At 46.7% G+C, this 27074-nt stretch overlaps 1 protein-coding gene across 2 annotated transcripts in view; it reads right to left on the bottom strand.

The window, feature by feature from the left end:
* RSPRY1 (ring finger and SPRY domain containing 1) overlaps positions 1-27074 on the bottom strand; it is a 242018-nt gene that overhangs the window by 146599 nt on the left and 68345 nt on the right. For both annotated transcript variants that reach the window (XM_078771686.1, XM_078771685.1), the window contains exons 4-5: positions 25957-26069; positions 155-281 (exon numbers count right to left, since the gene is read on the bottom strand). In XM_078771686.1, the coding sequence (XP_078627812.1) occupies positions 155-281; positions 25957-26069 (240 nt within the window). The remainder of the gene's footprint in view (positions 1-154; positions 282-25956; positions 26070-27074) is intronic.

The raw sequence follows: 27074 nt of genomic DNA, 5'->3' as shown, positions 1-27074 counted from the left end.
TCCCTTGAATTAACAAAAAAAGAGCTAAATAAATAATAATGCCAAGTTTGCAAAATGGGTTATGGTATTTTGTGACATTAAAAGTTTCAGAAAGGAAAATAAAATAAAATAAGATAAAATTAAACAACTTGCAGGTATAACGTTTTAATCTTACCAGCTAACTTCTCAGCAAGGCAACCAAGAACTGCTCCAGTGTTGCGATGGCGGGCAGGGTTGGCTGCATCCTGCCGTGCTACATTGCCTGACAAAGCCAGCGACTCTGACAGCTTTTGTAAGGCATCCTGGAGTGGCAAGCATTCCCAGACATATGGAAGAAAGAGGAAAGGTACAAGAATAAGGTATATGCTCATCAGATAAAAATCAGATGGCAACTTATTCACCGATTTTACCTTTTATAAGGAACTACAAAGAAAACGATACTCGAGACCAACGAATCTTTAGTGGAATTTGCCCCCCTTCTTTGCCTACCATATGCATACAGTGCCTTCAGAAAATATTCACACCGAGTGATTTTTTCACATTTTGTGGTGTTACAGCCCGAATTTCAAATGGATTAAATCGAGATATTTTTTGTCACTTATCTACACATAATACCCCCATAATGTCAAAGTGGAATTTATATTTTTTAGAAAATTTTACAAATGAAAAATTAAAAGCTGAAATGTCTTGAGTCAATAGGTATTCAATCCCTTGCTATGACACTCAAAATTGAACGCATGTGCATCCAATTTCCTTTTATCATTTTCATCGGATTACACTTGCGGCCAAATTAATTGATTAGACATGATTTAGAAAGAAACACACCTTTCTATATAAGGTCCAACAGTTGATAGTGCATATCAGAGCAGAAACTCTGCCATGAAGTCAAAGGAACTGTCAGTAGAACTCCGAGATACAATTGAGGTGGCTTAGATCTGGGGAAGGGTATAAAACAATTTCTGGAGTGTTGAGGGTTCCCAAGAGCACAGTGAGCTCCATCACTAGGAAATGGAAAGAATATGGAACTACGCATACTCTTCCTAGAGCTAGTCGTCTGAGCAACCGGGCAAGAAGGACCTTGGTCAGGGAGGTGACCAAGAACCCAATGACCATTCTGACAGAACTACAGAGTTCCTTGTGTTACGTGCTCCTCCCCGACCCCCTGGTCACGATGTACCTCCGAGCCCCGAGAGGAGTCACGGCAGAAAAATGTGTTATTCTGTATGTCAAAGATCAATGGAGAAGCCACCCCAATTGTTACTCACAAATATTGTATTAAGATCACACAAGAATAACAACTACAACAACAACATGCATTTTAAGGCCATTTTCCCTGCGAGAGCGGGGGTTAGCCTTGCGGTCCCCATGACAATCTTCTCCATTTTACCCTATTTTCTGCATCTCTCCTTGTTAACCACCTTGCCCGCATTTCTTCTTCCACCATCTTTAGCCAAGTCTTTCTCGGTCTTCCCCGTCCTCTACTTCCTTCTACATTCATTTCCATCACTCTTCTCAACCAGTCACTTTCATCCTTCCTCAACACATGACCAAACCATCTCAACCTGTTTCTCTTCACAGCATCCATCACAGGCAATATTCCCATCATCTTTCGCAATTCATCATTTGTCTTCCTCTCTCTCAACGATACTCCGCACAACCATCGAACCATTCGCATTTCCACCCTTTCCAGCCTTCGTTGCTGCTCTATGTTCATTACCCATGTCTCGCTCCCATAAATCATAACACTTCTCACACATGCAGCATACACCTTTGCCTTCAGCTTCAACGACACTCTCCTCCTCATCAGCACGCCACTCAGTTCCCGAAACTTCTTCCATGCACATCTCACTCGAGCAACCGTTGCCTAGTCTGATCCACCTTCCCCATTCAGCATGTCTCCGAGGTAGCAAAATGTTTTCACACCTTCCAGCTTCACGCCGTCTCCAAGATCCAACTCAACATTTCCTCCATCTGCAGCTCCCTCTGTGCACACCTTACATTTGAATGTAGCTGCCACACTGGTAAATGACCCTCTCAAACCACTACATTTTTGATGAACCCACTCAGCGCACATTGTACATTGAATGGAGTTCACTCCGACACCCTTCCTGCACACAACACACGGCCACTTCCCAGTTCTTTCCACCTCACCACATGCTTTACCACTTGCCATCACCTTCGTCTTTCCGATATTCACCTTCAGACCTTTTGTCTCCAAACATTCCTTCCACTTGTTCATCTTTTCCTTCAGTCCATCCATACTTTCTGCAATCAACACCAGATCATCTGCATACAACAACTCCCACGGTAAACCCTCCTTTATGTTCTGAGCCAGCACCTCCATCACAGCTACAAAGAGCAGTGGACTTAGTACCGACCCCTGATGCACTCCCACCTTCACCTCAAACTCACCACTGTTCCCGTCCTTCGTCCTTACAGCTGTGCGCGCTCTTTTGTACATTGCCATCACTACTCTGATCAACCATTCCTCCGCTCCTAACTTCCTCAATGCCCATGTCAATACTTTGCGTGGAACCCTATCGAATGCTTTCTCCAGATCAACAAACCCCAAAAACAACTTCTTCCTCTTCTCCGTGTACTTCTCCTGCAACAGCCTCACAATGAAAATTGCGTCTGTCGTTCCTCTTCCTGGCATAAATCCAAACTGCCTTTCGTCGATCTTCACTTTCTTCCTTATCCTCCTCTCCAACACCCTTTCCAATACCTTCATTCCATGCTCCAATAACTTTATCGCTCGGTACGAGCCACACTCCAGAGGGTCACCTTTCCCCTTGTATAGAGGGACGAGTGTACTCAGTTCTCAATCCACTGGAATGCGGCCTTCTTTCACCACCAGATTACAGATCTCTGTCATTCTCTTCACACCCCAACTTCCTGCTGCCTTCAACATATCTCCCACAACTCCCGTCGGCCCTCCCGCTTTTCCACTCTTCATTGCTTTTATCGCTTTCTCAACTTCGTTCTCAGTTATCTTCTCTGTCGGTCCTAAAACTGGGTTACTCTCTATGTTGCCATCCCATGCATTCTCTGTATTCAACAGCATTTCCATATATCTTTTCCATCTTCCTTTAATTCCATCTGGGTCGACAACGATTTGTCCCACTTCATCCTTCAAGCAACTCACCCCCATCACATCACACCTCTCTTTCGCTATGTGCTTTGCAACCCTGAATACTGCTTTCTGACCCTCTTCCGAATCCAAGCGTTCTCCGAACATTTTCCTACATGCCTCCTGCGCCTTTGCTACCTCTTTCTTTGCAGCCTTCCTGGCTGCCTTATAACTTTCATGCTCTGCTGTTTCTGCTCCCGTACCCTTTGCCTTCTGCCACTCCTTGAGCTTCTTCCTCTTCTCGTCAATCCTCTTTCCAACTTCATCATCCCACCACCATGTTTCCGAGTGCCTCGGTGGTCCTTTTGTCCATCCACATACCTCACCAACGGCTCCCAACAGACTAGCTTTCATTGACATCCAACCACTTTCAAGCTCAACCACATCATCCTCTACCCTACTCAGCCTCTCTTTTAATGCCTCCCTTACTGTCATCTCTTTCAACCTCCACACCTTCATTCTCGGTTGGTACTTCACCCGCCGAGCTCTCCTCGCACCTTTCACCCTTATGTTGCAGACAACCAAGTGGTGCTGTGAAACATCCTCCTCCCCCGGGATCACCTTTGTATCCCGGAGGTGCGCCCTATCTCGCCTACGCACCATCAGGTAGTCAACGGTTGTCGTCGACCCACCTGACGTGTATGTAACAAGCTTATTATCCTCTTTCTGGAACTGAGTATTACAAATCAAGAAATCAGCTCCATCAGCAAACTCCAAAATCCTTTCACCTTCTCCATTTCTCACACCATATCCGTAACCCCCATGAACTCCCTCAAAACCATCCATACTCCTTCCCACATGTCCATTCAGGTCTCCTCCCACCACAACAACTTCCTCATCTTTCACGTTTTCCATCAGCTGCTCTATCGCACACCAGAACTTGTCCTGCTCCTCATCGCTTCGACCAACCTGCGGAGCATATCCCGAGATGACGTTCACCAAGAGCTTTCCAATCATCATTTTCACCATCATCAACCTATCACTCACTCTAGTCACACTCACCACACTGTCTACAAACTCCTCAGAAAACAGGACACCAACACCATTCACGCCCTCCGGGCACCCTTGCCACACAAACTTGTATTTCTGTCCCTGCCTACCCTTCACCATTCTCACACCACTTCCCTTCCATCTCGTCTCCTGCACACAACATATGCATATGTCCACTCTTCTTCTGACCAATACTTCCACCACTTCTCCTGATCTCCCTGTCATTGTCCCTACATTCCATGTCCCAAACCTCAGAAACCGATCTCCACTTCGGGCTGCACCCTGCCCATATGTAGTTGTAATTGTCATGGTTCTCTTTTTGAGGCAATGTTTTTATGGCCGGATGCCCTTCCTGACGCCAACCCTCTTAGTCATCTCTTACGACACGCAGGGATACGGTGTACCTATTCTGACCAGGGTACACACTGGGAAACGTTTAAAACGTGGAAATTCGGGGGGGGGAGGGCGGCGTCAGCATCACGGGTGCGGTTTAAACATATTCCAACAATATCCAAACAGAACCATGAAAACCATGAAAAACAATCTGGGAAAAGTCTCCAAGAGAGAACGTGGATTTGAGAAAGAAGGAGCAGAGGCGGAAGAAAAACGAGATACAGGGGGCGGGGCACAGCATAAGTCGAGACGAGGAGGAGAGCGAACAAGCACGTGTCCGGGAGGAGAGAAAGAATCAATATAGAATTATTTGTCTATCCGTTTGTCCTGTTTTTAAAAACGCCGGACAAAGGGTAAGATGCCCACGAGAGGCAGGGGGGAGAAAAGAAAATCAAAGAAACAAGCAAATACTATGAAGGAAAGAACTTACACTCACAAAACACCGACGGGGGGAAGGGAGCCCGGAAAGACCAGGCCGCGCACGACGCGCGAATAAAAAACGACCAATCACACACAAATCCGCAACAACCACAAAACCAAAACTAAACAGAAACACACAACACACACACAACAAAACAACCAGCGGAAACCCGACAAAGACACGAATGGGAAAACACTCAAACTTCGATGCCGTGGAGAGCTCGAAGCAAGCCTCGTCGCCCGAGGGACCGGAAGTCCGAAAACTCCCACACAAGAATAACAGTACAACCATAATATTATTCAATAGAACAATCCATGTCCTATGATGGTACCATCAGTTTTGGTAATATAGAACTCACTGTGCTCCAAGTGAGTGAAACACGAACATCCCCAATGTCTCTTATTCCCGGCTTCAAGCCCAAAGTTGCTTCGCTCCAGCGATCGACAGAACGATGCCCGATTGAGACCAGAATCCCGTTTGGATGGCAAATACAGTCACACAGCCACAGCTGTACAAAGACGCCCTCAAGGCGACTGGGATATCCAAAGGCACCCTACAGGCGACTGAGAGATCACACCCTCGGGTATGGACAAATTAACCTTCAAAAAGCCAGGTCACACACACGCCCCAGATCGACGTCTGTATGCGGGGAAAATGGTCGAGAAGAGACGAAACCGCGAGCGAAGCACAAGTCCTGTGCGAGTCAAAATGGCCGACGACCCGGTCTCGTGGCGCACGGCACGGCGATGATTCTCTCCTGAATCGATCGCAAAACCTGACACGCAGGTTGACCGGTCACAGCGATGACAACTCCGTCGTAGGAATTCCTCTCCCGGAAACCGAAAGTTCGCTGGTGACTCTGGCTCGCCAACATTCGCTTCAGAACCCGGAGCAACTCGGCTTTCTTCTGACTCATTCGCTCTGCCCTTTTTCTCTCCTCTTCTTCTTCGTCTTCCGGTTCCCGATCCAGTTTCATTTTGAAAACATTCCTTTTACCTTTTGACAATAATAATTGCTATTTCCCTCAAACAAGTTGCCCTGAAACAACTTGCCTTTGCCTCTTGGAAGGCTAAGCCAACTGAAGGCAATCTCAGTTCCTTCCACCAAGCTCGGAACAAGTATGTGTCTACCCTCAGGAGTGCCAGGAAGCACTATCTCTCCACACTGAAGAATGAACTCTCAAACCTGTCTCCTTCCTCCAAATCCTGGTGGCGTCTGGTCAAAGCCGTTTCTGGTGTATGTTCCCCCTCCATCCCCTCCCTTACCTCAAATGGCTACACAGTTGACACCGCACGTGACAAAGCCGAATGCCTCAACTCTGTTTGCCTCAAAATCTTTAGTCCCAAACCCATCTCTCTCTGTTCCCACCTTTCCCAGTCGCACCCAACTGCTCCTGGACTCTGTGTCCTTCTCTCCTGACAAGGTGGAGGAGTTTTTGTCTAACCTCGACTCTGATTCTGCAACTGGACCAGACGGCATCAGCCCACGGGTCCTAAAATCCTGCTGTGCCGCTCTATCTCACCCTCTCTCTGTTCTTTTCACCCTCTCTTTTGCTCAAGGTCATCTGCCAGCATCCTGGAAATCAGCAAACATTACCGCTTTACACAAAAAAGGTGCAAAAACAGATCCTTGCAACTACAGACCAATCAGCCTGCTCCCAATTATCAGCAAAGTCATGGAATCCATCATTGCCTCGGATATGAAATCTTTCCTCTTCTCCAATGGCTTGATCTCTGATCATCAATTTGGTTTCAGACCAGGTCACTCTACTCTGGACATGCTGCTTCTGCTGTCTCAACAATGGATGGAAGTCCTCAATGCCAAACAGGAAATCAGAGCTGTCTCCCTTGACATATCACGTGCCTTCGATACGGTCTGGCACCCAGCTCTGCTCACCAAACTCTCCTCCTATGGTATCCATGGAAATCTCCATGCATGGCTTGCGGACTTCCTCTCTGGTCGTAGTCAACGTGTGGCCCTGAATGTATTTCTCTCATCTCCCCTTCCTGTTCAGGCTGGAGTTCCCCAAGGCAGTGTTCTGGGCCCTGTGCTTTTTCTGGTCTTTATCAATGATCTCTCCGACTCTCTGGGAAATCCTCTCTATCTCTTTGCTGATGACTCCACTCTCTGCCGCTCCATTCCTCTTCCCTCAGATCGGCAGTCTACAGCCTCCTCACTCTCTGAAGACTTGGACAAAATCACAGACTGGTCAAACAAGTGGAACATGTCTTTCAATCCTGACAAATCTCACACTCTTACTATGTCTCTCCGAAAAGATCGACTGGACAACCCTCCCATCTACTTTCTCAACAATCCTCTCCAAGAAGTACTGTCGCTCAAGCTTTTGGGTCTCACTATCTGCCATGATCTTTCTTGGGAAAACCACATTTCCAAGCTGGCCTCCAAAGCCAGTCGCCGACTGGGCATCCTCCGTCGTGCGAAGTCCTTCCTCGGCACACCTGAGCTCCTCACCACATACAAGGCTTTTATCCGCAGCTCAATGGAATACTGTTCTCCCCTTTGGGCCGATGCTCCTGCCTCACACCTAGCTCGGCTTCACGCTGTTGAAACCAAAGCTTTCAGAATTATTGGAATCTCCTGCGATGAAGCTATCTCTGAGGGCCTTTCACTCACTCACCGCAGGCAGGTAGGTGGTCTTTCTGTCTTCTTCCGACTCCTCTCCGGCCTTGCACCCCCAGCTCTCTCTGTGCTCTGTCCCCCAAATATTCCTGCAGGTCACACAAGATCTGCCAGCAACCCTCTGATGGTTAAACTGCCGAAATCTCGGCTGTCTGCTCACCTTCACTCTTTCATTCCTCTTTTCTCCCGCCTCTGGAACAAACTCCCTCACTCCCTTCAATCCCACTCCTCCCTCCAGGTCTTTAAAACAGCTGTTCACCACCATCTCTTATCTTCCCCCATCCAAAACCTTGATCTTTTCTACCCCCGCTAATTCACCCCAGATCCACCTTGTTTGAAATTCCAACTTCTTTCGTGGAAGTCCTGGCAGTGTCCATATGTTTTATACCTCTCCCACCCCCCCCCCTTCCCATGCCCCTCCCCAAAGCCCTCTCCCTCTCACAGATCTCTCGATGTCTCCATGTCTCTCGGTCCCTGCTCTCAAATGTTGTGTTTGTGTCCTTCCACCTCTCTCCCCATCTTGTCTACTGCTCCCGATGTTATATGTTTTATGTGTCGGTTTGTCTTTCTGTATGATTAATGTTCGCTCTTTCACGATGCCTCGATCTTGTATACAAAAAAACAAACAAAAAAAAAAACAATAATAATACATGGAACCAGAAATGTCTCAAGTGGATGAAAGCCACAACGGAAGTGACGAATCCGTAACACTTGGCTGAGGTGGGAGAACCTGCCAGAAGAACACAGTCTTTGCAGGACTTCACAAGTCTAGGCTTCATGGGAGAGTGGCCAGATAGAGGCCACTCATGAGAAAAAGGCACATGACAGCACACCTGGAGTTTTCAAAAAGGCACGTGAATGACTTCAAGACCAACGTTCACCATTCACCAACTAATGACACAGCAATGGATCAATTAACTGTTTGCATGAGGCAAAATATTCTGTGGTCTGACGAGATGAAAATTGAACTCCTTGGCCTGAATACAAAGCGCTACGTCTGGTGGAATCCAAAAGTGCCTCGGTGGAAAAGGCTAAACAATGGTTGATTAGGTCAGGAACTTATGACATTGCTGGGAACAACTCACCTGCTCTTCATCAAAAGGCACGATTGAAGATTCAACATCCACCATTTAATATTTTGCTTGTAAACGAAAAATGTTAATGAAATTGATTGATTGATCATCAATGGATGTGCCATCACTGGGATGGACATTCACCTGGGCATCCCATCTGCCAGCATTAGTTGGTGGACATTAAGAAAGATCCCACGGTGTCATTTGCAAAGTGCGTGAGCCAATGCCAGCACCAGAGGCCAAATTTCAAATCCCTGCTCTAACCTACAGGAGGCATGCATCAGTGGCACAGCTGCACCCCCAGCAAATGGCAATGTGCTGCCAATGAAAGGAAAGGGTGAGAGGGAAGAGATCGATGGAGAGCACCAGCAATCAATGGCAGCAGATGGGTCCTGGGCATAACATCCAACCAATGTGTGTTGCACAGGCTGATGCACCACCCTGCCTATGAAACACTAATATGACATTTTATAGTTGAAATGAGAATCAAACCCAGGCTAACCAGCTCAAAGGCAAGCGAGACTATGCGCCTTTCTGTCAAACTAGTGGAAATCAAAGTAGGGAATGTGTTAACACCTCTGACCAAAAAAGAAAAATCACTGTATGCCAGTTACCAATGGCAACATTGGTTTGGTCATGCAGTTGAAATCGAACAATGAGAAAGAAAAAAAAAAAACTTTTTACAGATATTTGGACTCGCCGAAGAGCTGAATGGCAGAAGGGCGACGATGACACAGCAATGGAGCATACGGAATTGCCATACAAGGTAGGACAGGGAAATAAGGAACACACAGGCAGCATAAGTAAGGACGTAAAGACACGACAAGGGAAGCAATAGATGAGGGATAGCCAAGCAGACATGTAAAGACACAAACAAGATAAATGTGGAAAGGTGATTTTGGAAGAAAGAAAGGAAAACTTCATTGAAGCCTGCAGATGGTTTTGTATTGACAAACGCTAAGTCTGGCTCAGGATAATGGCCAAACTTCTGTGAAAATGGATACTTTATGACAAGTGGGAAATATCGTCATGACACCAGGACAGTGTCACACATTGGTTGTTATGCCGACAGAGATGCTGCACCACATCAATAGCTTCAAAGAAACAAGGGGAATGGTGGTTCAGCAAGAATGGCAAAAAATAAAACCAGTGCTAATTTACTTTGGTCGTGTTTGAGAATACCACAATGAAATCAAGATAAAGCACAAACACAAGTGACACATTAAGCAATTAAAAGGAAAGCAAATCCAAACATATTTCCTGTAATCCTGTAATTTATGCACAGATCAATCAATGTTAACGCACAAAACAGATCGAGACAAGAGGAATCCATAAGATAATTGAAATTGAAGGAAAATGCATGTCCAGCAAAGCTAGTTAGAAGAGTAAGAGTTAAAGTGGAGTTGAGGGACTGGCAGCAAATGAACCTCAGCCAGTCAAGCCTTACCTTCCACACAATGCTTCTTGATGCCTTGTCTAAAAAATTTAACAAACGATGATTCACTCAGCTGGATCCAAATCACAAAAGAATCCTCGTTCTAGGTTAAGTGAGCAAAAGGATAATCAGACTAAAGAAAACGTGTATAATTATCTATCATGTGTATGCCACATCCAAGTTCCGTACGTCATCAAATCAATCGCACATATGTGAGATCGGGCCTACAGAATACAAATGTGCCAAGGCAACAAAAGGCGAAGAGAGCTAACAGCCAGCCACAATGAAGTTGAAGAAACAGCTGCCTGGATCACGTGCCACTTTTTTCATTTTTCTCCCCAAATAGTTACCGGTATTTTTAGTTCATGTATCAACAACATTTTCAACATCAAGATATAATTAAAGTAAGTGACACTTACACGTGAAGATATGGTTTACAGCATGGGATACGTTCATTTTGAAGTGACTACGTGTAAAACTAAAGTAAATAAATAAATGCATTTTAAGAAGAAAAAAAAAACTAATTTCACTTTGATGTAGAATTCTAGATAATATTAGCATGGAAGGCACTGTGTAAACTGTAAAGGTTAAAATTGTTTTATTTGTTCAAAAATGTTGTGTATTCACAATATGTGTAGTTTATAAAACTATGGTAGTTCTAAAATCAAAAACAACAAGCGTTACGCCTAGGTCCCCCGTTGGGGAAGTGATGCGAGTTGACAGAGTGGAAGACGCAGAAAACATGCTATGATATGATATTTCGCTCACAAAGCTCAGACATACATGGAAGCAGCCATCTTGGATTTTGACGTGGCGACCCAATTTTCAATAGCGTTCTTCCTTATGCCGAGGTGCACGCACACACCAAATTAGACGTTGGTACTTCGCTTATTTTTCAAGATATTCCGCTTACAAGGTTCAGACATACATGGTGGCGGCCATCTTGGATTTTGACGTGGCGACCCAATTTTCAATAGCGTTCTTGCTTGTGCCTAGGTACACCCACACACCAGATTAGACGTTGGTACTTCGCTTATTTTTCGAGATATTTCGCTCACAAGTTTCAGACATATATATGGTGGCGGCCATCTTGGATTTTGACGTGGCGACCCAATGTTCAATAGCGTTCTTCCTTATGCCGAGATACACCCACACACCAAATTAGAAGTTGGTACTTCGCTTATTTTTCAAGATATTCATCTCACAAGGTTCAGACATATACATGGCGGCGGCCATCTTGGATTTTGACGTGGCGACCCAATGTTCAATAGCGTTCTTCCTTATGTCGAGATACACCCACACACCAAATTAGAAGTTGGTACTTCGCTTATTTTTCAAGATATTCATCTCACAAGGTTCAGACATACATGGCATCAGACATACATGGCGGCGGCCATCTTGGATTTTGACGTGGGTTGCACCCACACACCAAATTCGAATGCGGTCCTTCGCTTACGCACGCATGCATGCCCGCACGCACACACGCACGCACGCACGGACGGAGGGGAAAGCCATAGTCCCCCTTTCGCTATGCTGTGCGACGGGGGACAATAACGTTCTTCCTTATGCCTAGATACACCCACACACCAGATTAGAATTTGGTACTTCGCTTATTTTTCAAGATATTCCGCTCACAAGGTTCAGACATACATGGCGTCAGACATACATGGTGGCGGCCATCTTGGATTTTGACGTGGGTTGCACCCACACACCAAATTAGAACTCTGTCCTTCGCTTACGCACGCACGCACGCACGCACGGGAAAACCAGTCCCCCTTTCGCTCCGTGGTGCGACGGGGGACAATTATGTTTTACACCAAAGGAACTTGAGACAATGTTTATCAGCAGGGTTGAGAATAAAGAAGATCCATAGAGTTTTACAGTTTAAACAAAGCCATTGGTTGAAGGAGTATATTGATTTTAATACACTCCAAAGAACTGAAGCAAAAACTGATTTTGAGAAAGACTTTTATAAATTGATGAATAATGCTGTATTTGTAAAGACGATGGAAAATGTTAGGAATAGACAAAACATGACTTGCTTCATCTTTTTCGAAACAAGCAACAAAATTAATTAATAGACCCAATTTTCAAAGAGCAGTGGTGTTTTCAGAGAACTTTTGTGCTATCGATTTGGTTAAAGAGAGTATTGAAATGGATAAGCCTATTTATATTGGAACATCAATTTATTGACTTGTCAAAGTCATTAATGTATTGTCGCGCAACTCCGATTAACACCAGTGTCGCGCAACTCTGATTAACATCAGAGTCGCGGATAGCCTAAACCAGTGGTTCTCAAACTTTTTTGGACTACCGCCCCCTTCTGCCCTCTTGGACCGGCCCAATGCCCCCCTTGTCCTATCGTTCATGGTCGGACACCCAGAATGTATGTAGATAGGAAGAAAAAACAACAGAAGCCAAATATTTTCTGAATAATATTTTACTTTATTTTACTTTACTTTTTATTTTATTTTGCACAACCTACAATGTTTCAGCAGAACAGGCCCAGGTGAGGCAAACTGGGAATCTGTTATCACAGGCCCAAATACCGTTAGTGTGAAGGGTGGGCCTGGTGACTCGCTGCGAGATTACGAACGTTTGGCTCCATCTCAGTGAGGTAGAGACGCAGATCGCCCCTCTTGGTAATGTCAAGGCGGTTTCGATACTTGGTCAGCAGCACCATCACGGCGCTGAACCCTCTTTCAACGAGGTATGATGTGGGGAATGCCATCAGCAGCAGTTCTGCCTCTGTACACATTGCGGGGTATTCGCCCCGCTCCAGAATCCAGAATTTGCCGTATTCATGCTGCGAGAATCTTGCCTTCGCCTCATCATCATTGTGGAGGTTGATAATTTCGTCCTGTAATTCGCACTTCACATCTTGAATGTCACATTTGAATGGGTTGATCACCCATGCTGGCACCGACAGTTCTAGCATGTCTCTGAAACGCTGTTCCATATCTCCACGAATCTTCTCAAAGTGATTGCAATAAACGAGCAGCTCTTCATCAGAAACAGCAGCTTCCTTTGCCAACCGGGGAAAGTGGTACATATCTCTGCGGCCGAGGGTTTCCCTGTGCAGAGTCGCCTTGGTTACGAACGCGCAGATCACTTTCTTTGCTTTAATCAGCGTCATATGGTCACCCTGGAGTTGTTTGTTGACATCATTCAGTATACTGAATATGTCCGTGAGGTAAGCCACATCATGCTCAATCGCATTCACTCCCTCCGATAGCTCCGTATCAATTTCAGACAGAAACTCGACCACTGTTGAGGAAACGGGTCAAACAAGCGCCTTTGGACAACCATCGAACTTCGGTGTGCAACAGGAGCCGGTTGAATGCCTCATCGTTCTCCTGGCAAAGCTGACGAAACAGCCGATCATGCAGAGACGACACCTTAATTTTATTCACTGCTTTGATTACTGTTTGGAGTGATGTATGAAGTCTGGTGCTGAGAGCTTTTGCTACAAGATGCTGGCGGTACACGACACAGTGAATGGCGAACACGGACGGTACCTGGTTCTTCAGAAGCGCAATAAAACCACGCTGGCGACCAACCATCGCTGGTGCCCCGTCCGTCGCGCAAGCGAGAATGTTCTCCATCGGTATGTTCTTATCAGGAAAGTACTTCTCCAACGTTTTGAAGATGGAAGAACCCTTCGTATCGGTCTGGAGAGAGCGGGCAAACAACATTTCTTCCACCATTTCCTGATCACGGATGAAGTGAACGTAGCAGAGTAACAGAGCTTCACTGTCACGCAAAGTGGACTCATCCAGCTGGATGGCGAAGTGTGTGCTTCTCAGCTCACTACACAGCTTATCTTCTACATCTGATGACATTTCATCAATCCGCCTGGCCACGGAATCATTGCTGAGCGCAATCGACGAGAGAACTGGATTCGGATCCTGGCCCATAACGGTTTTTATTACTTCCCCAACAGCTGGTTTGATCAACTGTTCGCCGATTGAATACGGTTTTCCAGATCTGACGATGAGCAATGACAGCTTATACGACGCTTCCAGTCCTTTATCCACGAGCTTTTGGCTGGCTTTGAACATCGTCGTTACCGTGGATCGCTTCTCAAATTTCTCTTTCAGCGATTGGAAATAGCTGACCTCTGCGCGAGCCTTATCACTGTGCTTTTTACTCAGGTGCTCGCTCAGTCGAGATGGTTTCATTGCTTCATTGGACAGCGTGATACCACACAACAAACACATCGGTAACTGTTTGTTCGTCGGAGATGGAATGAATCCATACTTGATGTATTCAACGGAATACTGACGACACTTTTTCTTTGAGGCTGACATCTTGAAGCCGACGTGAAGCTTTTTTGAATAACGAAATTAACACGCCAAAATGTCGAAAGACTAACACCAGCGCTAACACTGACTGTTCATACCTTGCCCAATGTCTGTGCTGGCAAGGCCAGGCTGTAAAGTTGAACCAGGCACGTTGAATAGTCCAGCATGAATAGTGTATTATATCCCGCATAAAAAGATTCTTGCAAGCCGATTGGTTGAAATGGCACCACGTGACAAAAATTAGTGTTGTACTATTGGCCGCATTGGCGGCCAATAGTATTTCGCTGGTGTCATACACTATCATGTTTGTTGCATGAGCAATGAGCATGTATGGACAAGAAAATACCTACACGACATCAGCGAATATGTGATCATAAAAACCATGTGAAGAGGGAAAGAATGTGGTCGTTGAATGGATGGCCAATTTGCCGAATGGCGCCGGGTAACCTGTTCAGACTGCAGGAAGCCAAATGAGCGCTCCAAATCGCCGCTGCTCCTCTAAATCGCCAGTGCCCCCCCAAATCATTCCCAGCGCCCCCCTACCGCCCGTGGACTCTTGAGCGCCCCCCTGAAAGTTCCCAGCGCCCACTGGGGGGCGGTAGGGACCACTTTGAGAACCTATAGCCTAAACGGTCTTATTGGAGGCAACTACCCAAACACGGATTCGGCTATGGCCGCGCGGGAGGAATAAGGAAAATGGAGGCTGCGGAAGCGCTTAACTGCAGCGTGCCGGCGTAGCTCCGGTCCTGTAAGGGGCAATCAACTCAAGCGGGCACAGATTTTAATGGGAAAGGAAAATAATACAAGGGTTTATTAAATAAAGGCAGGGACAGGAAAATACGCACCGATAATAAAATAAGGTAGCTAAATTGGGATCCCACACACAACAGATTTCGGAGGCGAGACGAGGGAGATGAATTAATAAAGAAAAACGTTCGTTATGTTTGGGGGAATGGGTAATGGCCTTATCTGTCTTGTCGTCTTCTTCTTGTAACACGGCCCCACTCGGCCGCCACCAGGCCTCGCTCCAAGCACCACAGCAACGTGAAGGCCCGAGCCAACGCCCACTCCGCCTGCACACGTCGAGGTCCCCCGCTCCAAACTCCAAAGCACCGAGCACCGCTAGAGACTGCCAGAGCACGAGCGTAGATGTCCAAAACCAAGAGAGCAACTCAACGACTCGTCAACTCAGGCCGTGAACTGCGAACCAACTGCCGCGCAACTCAACTCTGCGCAACTCAACTGCCGCGCAACTCAAATGCCGCGCAACTCAAATGCCGCGCAACTCAAATGCCGCGCAACTCAACTGCCGCGCAACTCAACTGCCGCGCAACTCAACTGCCGCGCAACTCAACTGCCGCGCAACTCAACTCTGTGCACTCAACTCGTCTCGGGATCCAACTGGGGATCTCACTCGGGATCTCAACTCTCGAAAATGGCGTTCGGCGCTCGTTAATACAGATCTCTGCACTGAGTTCCGCGCGCTCTTTTTATAGCCTCGGCCGGTGACGTCAGCCTTGGCACGCTGCCAAACAATCAGTCTCCTTCACCGACTCGCCCAGGTGCACACCCACCGCGCCACCCCAACTCTCGTCCTCTATTCCTTGGTCATAGCGCGTGGTACCCAAGGTGGATAGGCCTGTCGGAAGTGTAAATGGCGGGGGCCATGCGGCGGTGTCCTGGCCTGGTTTCTTCCTAAGTCATGTCAGGGGGGAGGGCATTATTTAGTGTTGTACTAAAGGTCCTAACTAATGTCTAAGTGGTGTGCAGTGCCAAAAGGGACAAAGGTTTGGCTAACCAGGTGAGGACACACGGGGGTTTATTCTTAATCCCTACACTACTTATCACTCGAACCTCCTGGTAGATTCACAAGTATACATCTTAACCCGACAAACGCCTACAGATGAACTTATTACAAGGTAGTTTTCCTTACCGCGCCACACGAAGCATGTTACCTATTCAGCTCTATTCTGCTCTACATCTCACTACCCGCCAGACATAACAATATGATTACTTTTACAATAACTTAAGGAAGAAATATCAAAATGATGTTAATCTACTTTATATGGATACAGATAGTTTTATTTTGAAAATTGATACAGAAGATGTTTATTCAGATATGATTGATGATATTGATATATATGATACAAGTCATTATAAGTCGGGTGATAAGTTGTTTTCTTCAAAGAATAAAACGGTTATTGGAAAGTTTAAGGATGAATTGGGGGGTAAGGTAATGAGTGAATTTGTGGGATTGAGGTCTAAGGCTTATGCTTATAAATATATTGATAATAATATTGAAAAGAGTGATAAAAAGTTGAAAGGAATAAAGAAAAATGTTATTAAAGAAACAATAAACGTTGAAAATTATTATTGTAATGAAATCGTCATCCAAATTACGACACTGATGTTATTCGCCTCATGGCCGCTACGCGACCCTTTCTCGGTTCCTATATATATATCAGCGCGGACAGGCGATGCAGATCCGTCACCACGATGTAACCCTAGCGATGTACCTCTAGAGCTTCTCTGGGCTTCCCTTAGAAAGGTAACGTGTCTGCAATATGTATCAAAGCTTTTATAGTCATACAGCCTGTCCGCACCTGTATTCACCTGTATGTATTATTAATACCATGTTTATTGGTTTCTCTCTAGATGATGTTGAGAACGAATTACGATTAAACCTACTTTGGGTTGCTGTTGAATCTTGATTTTCACAACACTTAATCGTAATTCCTCTCCTGACATCGCTCCTGCACTGCTCGCCTCGGAGAAGAATGCCCAGCGGAGGACCCGTCGAGCTAGCTCCAGCAACGGAGCTCCGACTACTCTCACTGCCGGCCTGCCTCGAAAGACGGGACGTCGCAAGCCTTTTCGCGGGACCGCGTCGACAAAAAGCGACCTGCTCTCATGAGACCCGAACGCCAGAGCAGGCGTGACGGACTCCGGCTCGATGCCTGGAGCACGATGCTACTGGGCAACGTCCCGCGGTTGAGACCCCGTCGGAACGACGGACCCGCTTGGAGCCGCCGGCCTACCCGTCCGGTCGCAGCTCGGAAGCACTAACGGCTCCGTCCGAGGGATTCATCCTAGATACGCGTGCCTCGGCCCGAGTTGAGATTCCTACGCGAGTGATCACGTCTCCCATGTCGGCTATGCCTCCACACGGACGGCACACTCCGACCACTCGCTACTCAGTGGCCCATCTACTCCGAGTCACATCTCTCTCTCACGACCGGCTCCACTCCGACCACTCGCTACTCTGTGGCCCATCTCCTCCGCGCGAACGCGCGCTGCTCGTCGGAATCACGCCGTGCCTCTCACGACCGGCTCCACTCCGACCACTCGCTACTCTGTGGCCCATCTCCTCCGCGCGAACGCGCGCTGCTCATCGGAATCACGCCGTGCCTCTCACGACCGGCTCCACTCCGACCACTCGCTACTCTGTGGCCCATCTCCTCCGCGCGAACGCGCGCTGCTCGTCGGAAGCACGCCGTGCCTCTCACGACCGGCTCACCCCGACCACTCGATACTCGGTGGAACCACCTCCTCCACGCGAATCGACGTGCACTGCTCCCATCGCGTGCTACTACTCTGGGAGGCCCGCGATCCCATCCTGATTCCGATCACCTCCTACACGTGGCACCCTTCGCGTGGCACCGCACCGTCGCTGGAAGGAATCACTACAAATGCACGACGCGCCAGTTGCGCGCGCCGCCTCTTCACTGGATGGACCCCTTTGCATGCGGTTCCTCTCGCGGGCACTCTGTGAGGCCGGCGATTCTGATCGCGGGACTCTCTGCGTTGCCGGCGATTCCTCGCTGCTCGTCGGATCCCCTCTTACACGCGCATCACGCGCCGCACCGTCGCTGGATGGAATCCCTACTATGCACGACGCGCCCGTTGCGCGCGCCGCATCTTCGCTGGATTCCTCTCGCCGGCCCCACTGAGTAGGGGATCGCCCGGAAACGCCTCAATGGAGGCTCGCTTGGGCCCTGGCGAGGACTCGTCGCAGCACGGACGAGTTTCTATGGACGTCGAGCGGGACCTTCATAGCCTTTCACGACACACGGGCATATGCTTCTAATGGTTGATCGTATACCTGACTACCATGTGTATTCTATAAGTGATCGTTCTTCTTCGTCCTTTGTTTTACTTGATCAAACGGCGTATGCGTTAACCACCTGCGACCATTGTAAAAATGCTGTGCATGGAATGTATGTGGACCGAATGCTTTCATTCTTTTTTTTTTACACCCCGCGTTTCACCCAATTATTTAATTCGATAAGCTGTTGGGTTGCGTCATATTGCGTTTATGTAGTGTTGGTGTAGAGCAGGCTTGTCGGACTGAAAGGCCTCCTCTTCATCCTTCATGCTCGATGCACCTCATATGAGATGCTACTTCAGGGCGTTGTATGTGATCGCTCCTTAGACCCGACAGCCAGGCAGGCGGGGCGCTGCTTCGGGTCGTGCGGTCTGTCGCTGCCGGGCTTGCTCGCCATCTCGACTCGGCGTGCTCGCCCCTCGGCTCGGCGGGCTCGCCCGCTCTGGATCAACGGGAACGGGCCGAGACGCGGCTTTCGGTTTCCCTCGTACGCGGTGCGCCCTAGATGATGCTTTCGCCGTCGGCCGGATTCGTGTGCCGTGTGCCGATCTCGGGCTCGCTCGGGTGCTGCTGCGCGCGAGACGTTGGATTTCGGTGTGCTGCTTTGCTCCGTCTGGGGATGCCGCTCGGCTGGAGCTCGCCGTCAAACCCGCCCGACCTACTTGATGACGTCATCGACTGTATCACGCGTACGCTTTACAGCATCTTAGACGCGTTCGCTTCGCGGCGTCATTTGCGTAATGGCGTGCTTCCCGCGGTCTCATCGGGGATTCGTTACCTTTCTATGTACTAATTGTCCTTTACGTCACGACGTGTACAACGTACCGCGGCGCTCCCTCAGGGTCACCGCGGTGGGAGTACACGGTGACCTCGTGACATTGAGCGTCGCGCCCGACTCCCTCGTCGCCTGCGCATGTAACGAGGACACCGTACTGCGTGCTCGTCCTTGACTCTGGGCTCGTTGTTATCGGACAGAGCTCTTGCCTCGTAGTTCGAGACTGCGAGACGCCTCGTCTGATTCCGTTCCCCTATGCCCCAGTCTGACTGTGACTCAGCCTGACCCAGACTGTGAAGGTCGTCTGTCTTCGGTATGCAGCGCACTGCAGCCACCTCTTTAACAGATGTTTTGTCTACCTCGTTATTCTTGCGGTTTGTGGATAGTATGTCCTAGGGATATGACCATGTTGCTAATCTGCCGCGCTCCCGTGAGGTCGCGCTGGTCTCACTGGGTACACCGTGACCCATGGCCCCTGCGACCTTTTGTTTTCTCGACATGGCCCATCCCTGTGATCGGGCCACCTCGACTCTTGTGGGGACCCGGGAGGTTCTTGTTGCTCGCCCGGGTGGCGACTCCCTCCTCGCCCCTTGTGGGTTAGTTATGCGATGCGCCAATTGATTAGACAATATTTTGTGATAATCTTTTATTGATTTTAAATATACAATTAATCAATCAAATAGAGTACACCTCTCCCTCCCAATGCAGCCTCAATGAGCTGCACTGCGGCATTGCGTCCGTGGATGGACGATCCAACCGCGGTCCGGCTGGATCCGTGCCATGCCACGTTGGCGTTACCTGGATGGATCGGTCGGACATCCGGGATGGCCAATCCATCCGGGCCTTCTCTGTGCCATTGCGTCCGTGGATGGTCGATCCATCCGCGGTCCGGCTGGATCCGTGCCATGCAACGATGGCGTCAACTGGATGGATCGGTCGGACATCCGGGATGGCCAATCCATCCGGGCCTTCTCTGTGCCATTGCGTCCGTGGATGGTCGATCCATCCGCGGTCCGGCTGGATCCGTGCCATGCAACGATGGCGTCAACTGGATGGATCGGTCGGACATCCGGGATGGCCAATCCATCCGGGTCATCTGGCGTGACAATCATGGCAATCAATCATAACGATCCGGGACGACGCTGGGACAAACATAACACATCGCCATGTCATGTGACCAGATCCTCAGTTCTGATTGGTATACGTTTGAGGGGACATACATACATACATACATACATACAGATGGACCAGCACTGTTCTTGACGGCATTGCCCAATGGGCTACGCCATAAACATTAAAGTACCATACATAATAATAGTTTTCTATTCGATCGCAGAGGTAGATGTATACATACAATTCATCCATCATCTCTAATTATCATGAGGGCTATATCTATAGCTGGAGATTGATTGCTAACCGGGCTAACTGGCTGAAATGCAGTAACCCTGCCATCGGGATTGATGGCCCCTTGGACGTTCGACCGGCAGTGACATCTTTCCAATGTATTTCGTTCTTTGCATTCCTATGTATTCCTCTGTATGTGTCTGCTGTTCTTCACCGCCGAGTTTGGATCTAAGCGCGGGGAGAATGTAATGAAATCGTCATCCAAATTACGACACTGATGTTATTCGCCTCATGGCCGCTACGCGACCCTTTCTCGGTTCCTATATATATATCAGCGCGGACAGGCGATGCAGATCCGTCACCACGATGTAACCCTAGCGATGTACCTCTAGAGCTTCTCTGGGCTTCCCTTAGAAAGGTAACGTGTCTGCAATATGTATCAAAGCTTTTATAGTCATACAGCCTGTCCGCACCTGTATTCACCTGTATGTATTATTAATACCATGTTTATTGGTTTCTCTCTAGATGATGTTGAGAACGAATTACGATTAAACCTACTTTGGGTTGCTGTTGAATCTTGATTTTCACAACAATTATAATTGTTTAACTTTAAAGAAAGAAGAGTTTAGAAAAATGAATACGATAAGAAGTTATAAACATCAATTATATTCAGAAGAGGTGAATAAGAAAGCTCTTGGAGCTTTTGATAAGAGGTTTATTTTAGAAAATGGAATTGATAGTCTCCCTTATGGTTATAAGTGTTAAGATAAAAAGGGGGGTTAGGGATTTTAGCGGGCTACCGCCGCCTTTTATATGAATATATAAATGATAGAACCAAGCAATAACCAAACCAAAGAGTGGAGAAAACAACAATCTTGGTATTTAAATGGTAAACATCATGAATGTGAAAAATATCAAATAAGTCTTATTGAAAAAATAACAGGGGTAAAAGTAGATAAAACAAATAAGCCAATCAATTTAAATACGAATAAGTTGGAGGCTCTGGGAGGTAATATCCTAGAGTGGTCAGAAAACTTTGATGGTTGTCAGGAGATTGGGGGGAAAATAAATTTACTATAATCTCAAAATGGTATGTGGCACTGGGAGATTTCAGACAAGGTCATTAAGAGAAGTTTATCATTTCATATCAGCTCAACGACGATACTTAAACCAGGAGTTAAATTCCAATGCCATATTTAATCAATATTGTTGCGAATATGGAATTTGGCCTCCATATCCGCTTGTAAATATTCCCCTATTTCCCCAATACTCCCCAACTATCCCCAATCCCCCATTCCCTAGTCCCATTGTCTGTAAACAACACTCTGTAGAACCGACCTTCCCCTCTTTCCCCCATTAAATGTCGTACCCAGGTCCACCGCATCTCACGTAGACAACTTTCGGACATCTTGCTAGTTATTCTTAGTCTATGTCAGTTAAGGACTCGTTTCCATTAATTCTGACTCTTCGTTGCACCAGAATGTGATTGTATGGCACCAGTAGTGAGTTTAGGACCTCCCCATACCTCCCCGCATCTCTTCCCCATGAAGAAGCTACAACAACAACAACTACAACAGCAGAGGGGGGCGGCGCGGCGACGGCGCGGGGAGTGGGCGTCCTCAGTCCGGCTTGGTTAGCCGCCATTGCCCAGGTGCTCGACGGGGTTACCAAAGAGGGGCTCCCTGTCGGCCCCTCGTCAAGGGCGGAGCCCGGTAACCCCCGCACCCAATAAGAAGCAACGGGCCGATTCCATCTGGGGCGGAGCTAACAAGCCGAGGGCGTGTCACTCCCCGCCGGATATACGAAGCGACTTACCGGACGTGACGTCAGATGCGCCCCCAGCTTGAGAAGACAAGAGAGCCACCTCCGAGCGCTGAGTGAGACCTCCCGCATCTTTGGACTGGACCGGGTCGATTTTGCCCCTGAGCCAAGAGTGCACCTTGAGCCATCGACCAACCCGCCTTTCCTTGCCATCAATCCCCGTGTGAGTCAGTTTTTGTCCTGTTTATCTGTCGTCTGTCGGGGCTATTATAAGACCGTGTTTAAGTGCCTATCTTCCTATGCTGTCCCTCTTGTCGTTGTAATCTGACCTTCCGCCCTAATATAATCTCCTCCGGAGGTCTTGAGAACCGTATCCCTGGGTGTCGTGTCATTTTAATCCCAGCCGTGTGTCCTTTCCTCAATTGATCTAGCGTAGCGCGATTAGTCAACGTTCGGGTGGAATCGGGTAAGTTTGTTAGGTCGCGGTCACCAACCGCTCGGTCTATAACATCTAGCCGCGATCGATAACAATATTTTAGATGGTGATTGTTCTTTTAAGAAAATTAAGCTATTACCTAAAAATGAAACAAATATTCGTTGGGTCTCTGTACGAGTATAATGAAAAATGGGGAGCGTTAATAAGCTAAATGCAGACCATTGACTTCAATGTGTTTTAGTAGGAGGTAAATGGGCTTAGAAAAAGAGGAAAAAAGGGGTGATTTAGTGCGTTTCAATGCGCTTTCCCCATTCACTTACATGTTAAATAGAGTGTGTCCCAGAACCAACATTTATCCTCTACTGCTGGAAGAGGATGCCATCTCATACCTTTCTGTACAAGCAGGAAAGATCTGCCCTGGGTGAAGGTGGCTAAGGATCACCTTACCCTTCTCCTATGTGGCAATGCTGCAGGCGGCTTCATCTTAAAGCATTTGCTGCTCTTCCGGTCGTGGAATCCCCACCACAACAGCATCATCATCATTCTGAGCTCAATCTTGTGGTTTATACGAGTATTTACGGTAGAGTATGTAATATTTTTACCAACAGTCAACCTCACTGTTTTGTAAAAATCACTTCTGTTTTGGAATAAATTAAAAAGGTAAAAGTCTTGTGTTTTTGTTTATTTTATACTGTATTTACTTATTTTACATGCTTATTTAAATGTTAACATGCTTTATATTTATTTTACATGTTTATTTCAATTGCGATGCCTATATTTTAGCTCCCGCCCACCTTCGGGTACATTTTCTCGAAGCCCAGGAACCTCACCCCCTTTTCCCATAGGCACTTGGTTTCAATTATCATGGAATTTTCCAAGAACAAAAACCCCAAATATCTAAGGGTTTACTGTGTGCACACCGAAACCAACAACAACAACAACAGGCATTTTAAGGCCATTTTCCCTGCCAGAGCAGGGGTTAGCCTTGCAGGCCCCATGACAATCTTCTCCATTTTGCCATATTTTCTGCATCTCTCCTTGTTAACCCCCTTGCCCGCATTTCTTCTTCAACCACCTTTAGCCAAGTCTTTCTCGGTCTTCCCCGTCCTCTACTTCCTTCTACATTCATTTCCATCACTCTTCTCAACCAGTCACTTTCATCCTTCCTCAACACATGACCAAACCATCTCAACCTGTTTCTCTTCACAGCATCAATCACAGGCTCTATTCCCATCATCTTTCGCAATTCATCATTTGTCTTCCTCTCTCTCTTCCATCACAGTGCACACTGAAACCGCTGGACGAAATAAGTTGAAAAGTGGTGGTTGTACTCTGGGTTTGCATGGGAACGTTCTGCTAAGTTAGAATGGCCACCTCAAACTTAGGTTTTTACATTTATGTTAAAGTGGGTAATTATCAGAAGAAGTGGGTGAATTACATACGTGCTAATGCACTTCTGCACCGCTGGAGAGAATAACTTGAAAACTAGACGTTATCATTTTTAAAAAAAACAAAAACAAAAAACGAACTCCCGAAAGTTGTACAAATCATTCGAAAATAAGATTGTAATCTGTGTTATAGCAAAATAAAAACTATAGCCATCATATATGTGGGAGTGCAGGGGGTTGGGGGGTTATACTTTTTAAAAAGGATCAAGATATCCTACAAGCTTTCCACAAGTGATGTCAACGCCACATCCTTAGGGTTCCATGTTATGATCCGAGTCTCAAACAGGTCCAGGACCATCTGTGAGATAACTAGACTCGGCCCAATCACACTCGATATGGCAAGAAGACGCTATTCCTTGTTTGGACACATCTGCCACTTAAGTGAACATGTACCGGCTCATATCTCCCTGGAATTTGCCACGAATCGTTATCATGGTCACCAACCCGATCCAACCTGGCTACGTTCCTCGAGGACGCCCAAGATTCTCTTGGTTATGTCAGTGTGCCAATGAGATCGGCCTAAGCCCAAGTGAATGTTTGCAGAAGGTGGAAGACCGACAGTTTTGGGGTCGCTACGTCCCATGTTTGAGCTTGCGGAGTAGTGGTAGTGGTCGTGGTACTCATGCATTGAAACATGTGCCTGCGTGTGATTAAGAAATGTATTGAAACTTGGTGGCTATGCTCAGGGTGTGCATGGGAATGTTCTGGGATGAGATAGCCACCGCCAACTTAAAGGTGCACCCCACCTTCCCTTGCCACTTCGTAGGGAGCGAGTGTTTCTGGTCCAGTTCCATCTCAAAAACATTTATTTGAATTGCTCAACATACAGAAATCCAAAAGCCTTCCGGCAACGTTCCCACACCGATTTTTACTGCAAGGTCAATAAAGACCTTATCACAGTAAACCAGAATTTGTCATGGAGACCATCAATTTCCAAAGATTTGATTTCCAAAAAAGGAACTCTCACTGCTTCCATCCTAATCATCACCACTTCAAGAACATCACACATTTACCAAAGATCCTCACCTTTAGAAGTCCTATTTATAATTGCAATGCATTCATAATTCTGTAATGGGATGCGTTTTTTCAACCTAACTGTGTTTAAATAACTAAAAATATATTTGCCATGTCTTTATCGATTGTGAAAATCTTCCTTTTATAACTTTTCGAACGTGCCACATTTTCTTTATTAATTACATTTTTAACCTCGAGCTATATTTTTTTCCAGTAGTTTATTCTTTATTTTGTATTACTTTGATCACAAACATACCTTGGCTTCAGCCTTTAAAAAAAAAAACAGGTGCATTTTGATTTACTCCCCTAAAACAAAAGAGGATGCCTCACTCTCTTGGTCCTGACTTTGGACATGCCCCTTCCAGAAATGGTCGGAAGCCTCAAATATCAAACAAGAGGTGAGGCTATACACCACACCATATCTTGAGTATTTGGCAGTCTGGCATCCGGCTCCACGTTCAAATCTTGCTGCCAGCCACATACACAAGGCCGCATTGACACCTGCTTTTTAACTTCCTCCATTCGCACAGTTAACATGTTGCGCTCTTCCACGAGTCTAGATTTTATAAATCAACTTGGGGCAAAAAATGCAGTCTTTAGCTGCGAAAAAAGTTTAAGCTTCATCCTCTGACAAATGACAAAATATAAATCCTTCTCCAAATCATTGCATACCTCCACTGAAAATCTTTGGGGATTGTAAATTCTTACCTTGGTAGGTAGTGGGCATTCATCCAAAAGCAGAGTGATTACAGCTGGGCCCAGTGGGTCCTCTAGCGGGATGACTCGGATAAGGGACTGCACAACTTCTAACCAGCCAAGCTCTGAAAAGAAAGACCATAATTACACGAACACTATTACTGATCACAACAACATTATACAGGACCTTCAGAAAGTATTCACACCCCTTGAATTTTTTCACATTTTATTGTTACAGTTTGAATTTAAAATGGTTTAAATTGAGATTTTTTTTGTCACTGATCTACACAAAATACTACATCGTCAGTGGGGAAAAATTATGGAATTTTTTACAACTATTAAAAATTAAATACAGAAATAGCTAATTTACATAAGTATTCAACCCCCTGAGTTAATACTTTGGCAAAACGCCTTTGGCCCCTTTGATTACAGCTTTGAGTCTTCTTAGGTATGTCTGTATCAACTTTGCACATTTGGATTTATGGAGTTTCTCTGTCAAATGAAGCTCTGTCAAAGATTTGCTGAAGCTCTGTCAAAGTTGGATGGGGAGCATCAGTAAACAGAAATCTTCAAGTCTTTCTACAGATTCTCAATGAGATTCAAGTCTAGGTTTTGGCTGGGCCACTCAAGGACTTTCATGTTCTTGTTCTGAAGCATTCCAGTGTTGCTTTGGCTGTATGATTGGGGACATTGTCCTGTTAGAACGTAAATCTTTGCCGCAGTCCAAGGACTTTTGCACTTTGAAGCAGGTTCTCCTCAAGGATTTGCCAGTATTTGTCGCCATTCATTGTTCCCTCTATCCTTAAAAGTCTCACAGTCCATGCTGCTGAAAAGCATCCTCATAGCATGATGCTGCCACCACCATGCTTCAATGCTTCATGGTATGGATGGTGTTCGATGGTTGATGATCTGTGCTCGGGTTCCAGCAGATGTAGCGCTTTGCATTCAGGCCAAATAGTTACATTTTCATGTAATCAGACCACAGAATCATTTGCCTCATGCTCTGAGTCTTTCACGTGTTTTTTTTTTTCAAACTCCAGGCATGCTGTGATGTGCCTTTTTCTCGGATGTGGCTTTTATCTGGCCACTCTCTTATAAATCCTAGACTTGTGAAGTGCTGCAGAGACTGT

This window comes from Myxine glutinosa, chromosome 2, assembly GCF_964187855.1.
Source record: "Myxine glutinosa chromosome 2, kmMyxGlut1.1, whole genome shotgun sequence".
In the NCBI taxonomy this organism is placed as follows: Eukaryota; Metazoa; Chordata; class Myxini; order Myxiniformes; family Myxinidae; genus Myxine; species Myxine glutinosa.
Note: the sequence above shows the minus strand (reverse complement) of the source record. Positions and strands in the feature narration are given on the sequence as shown.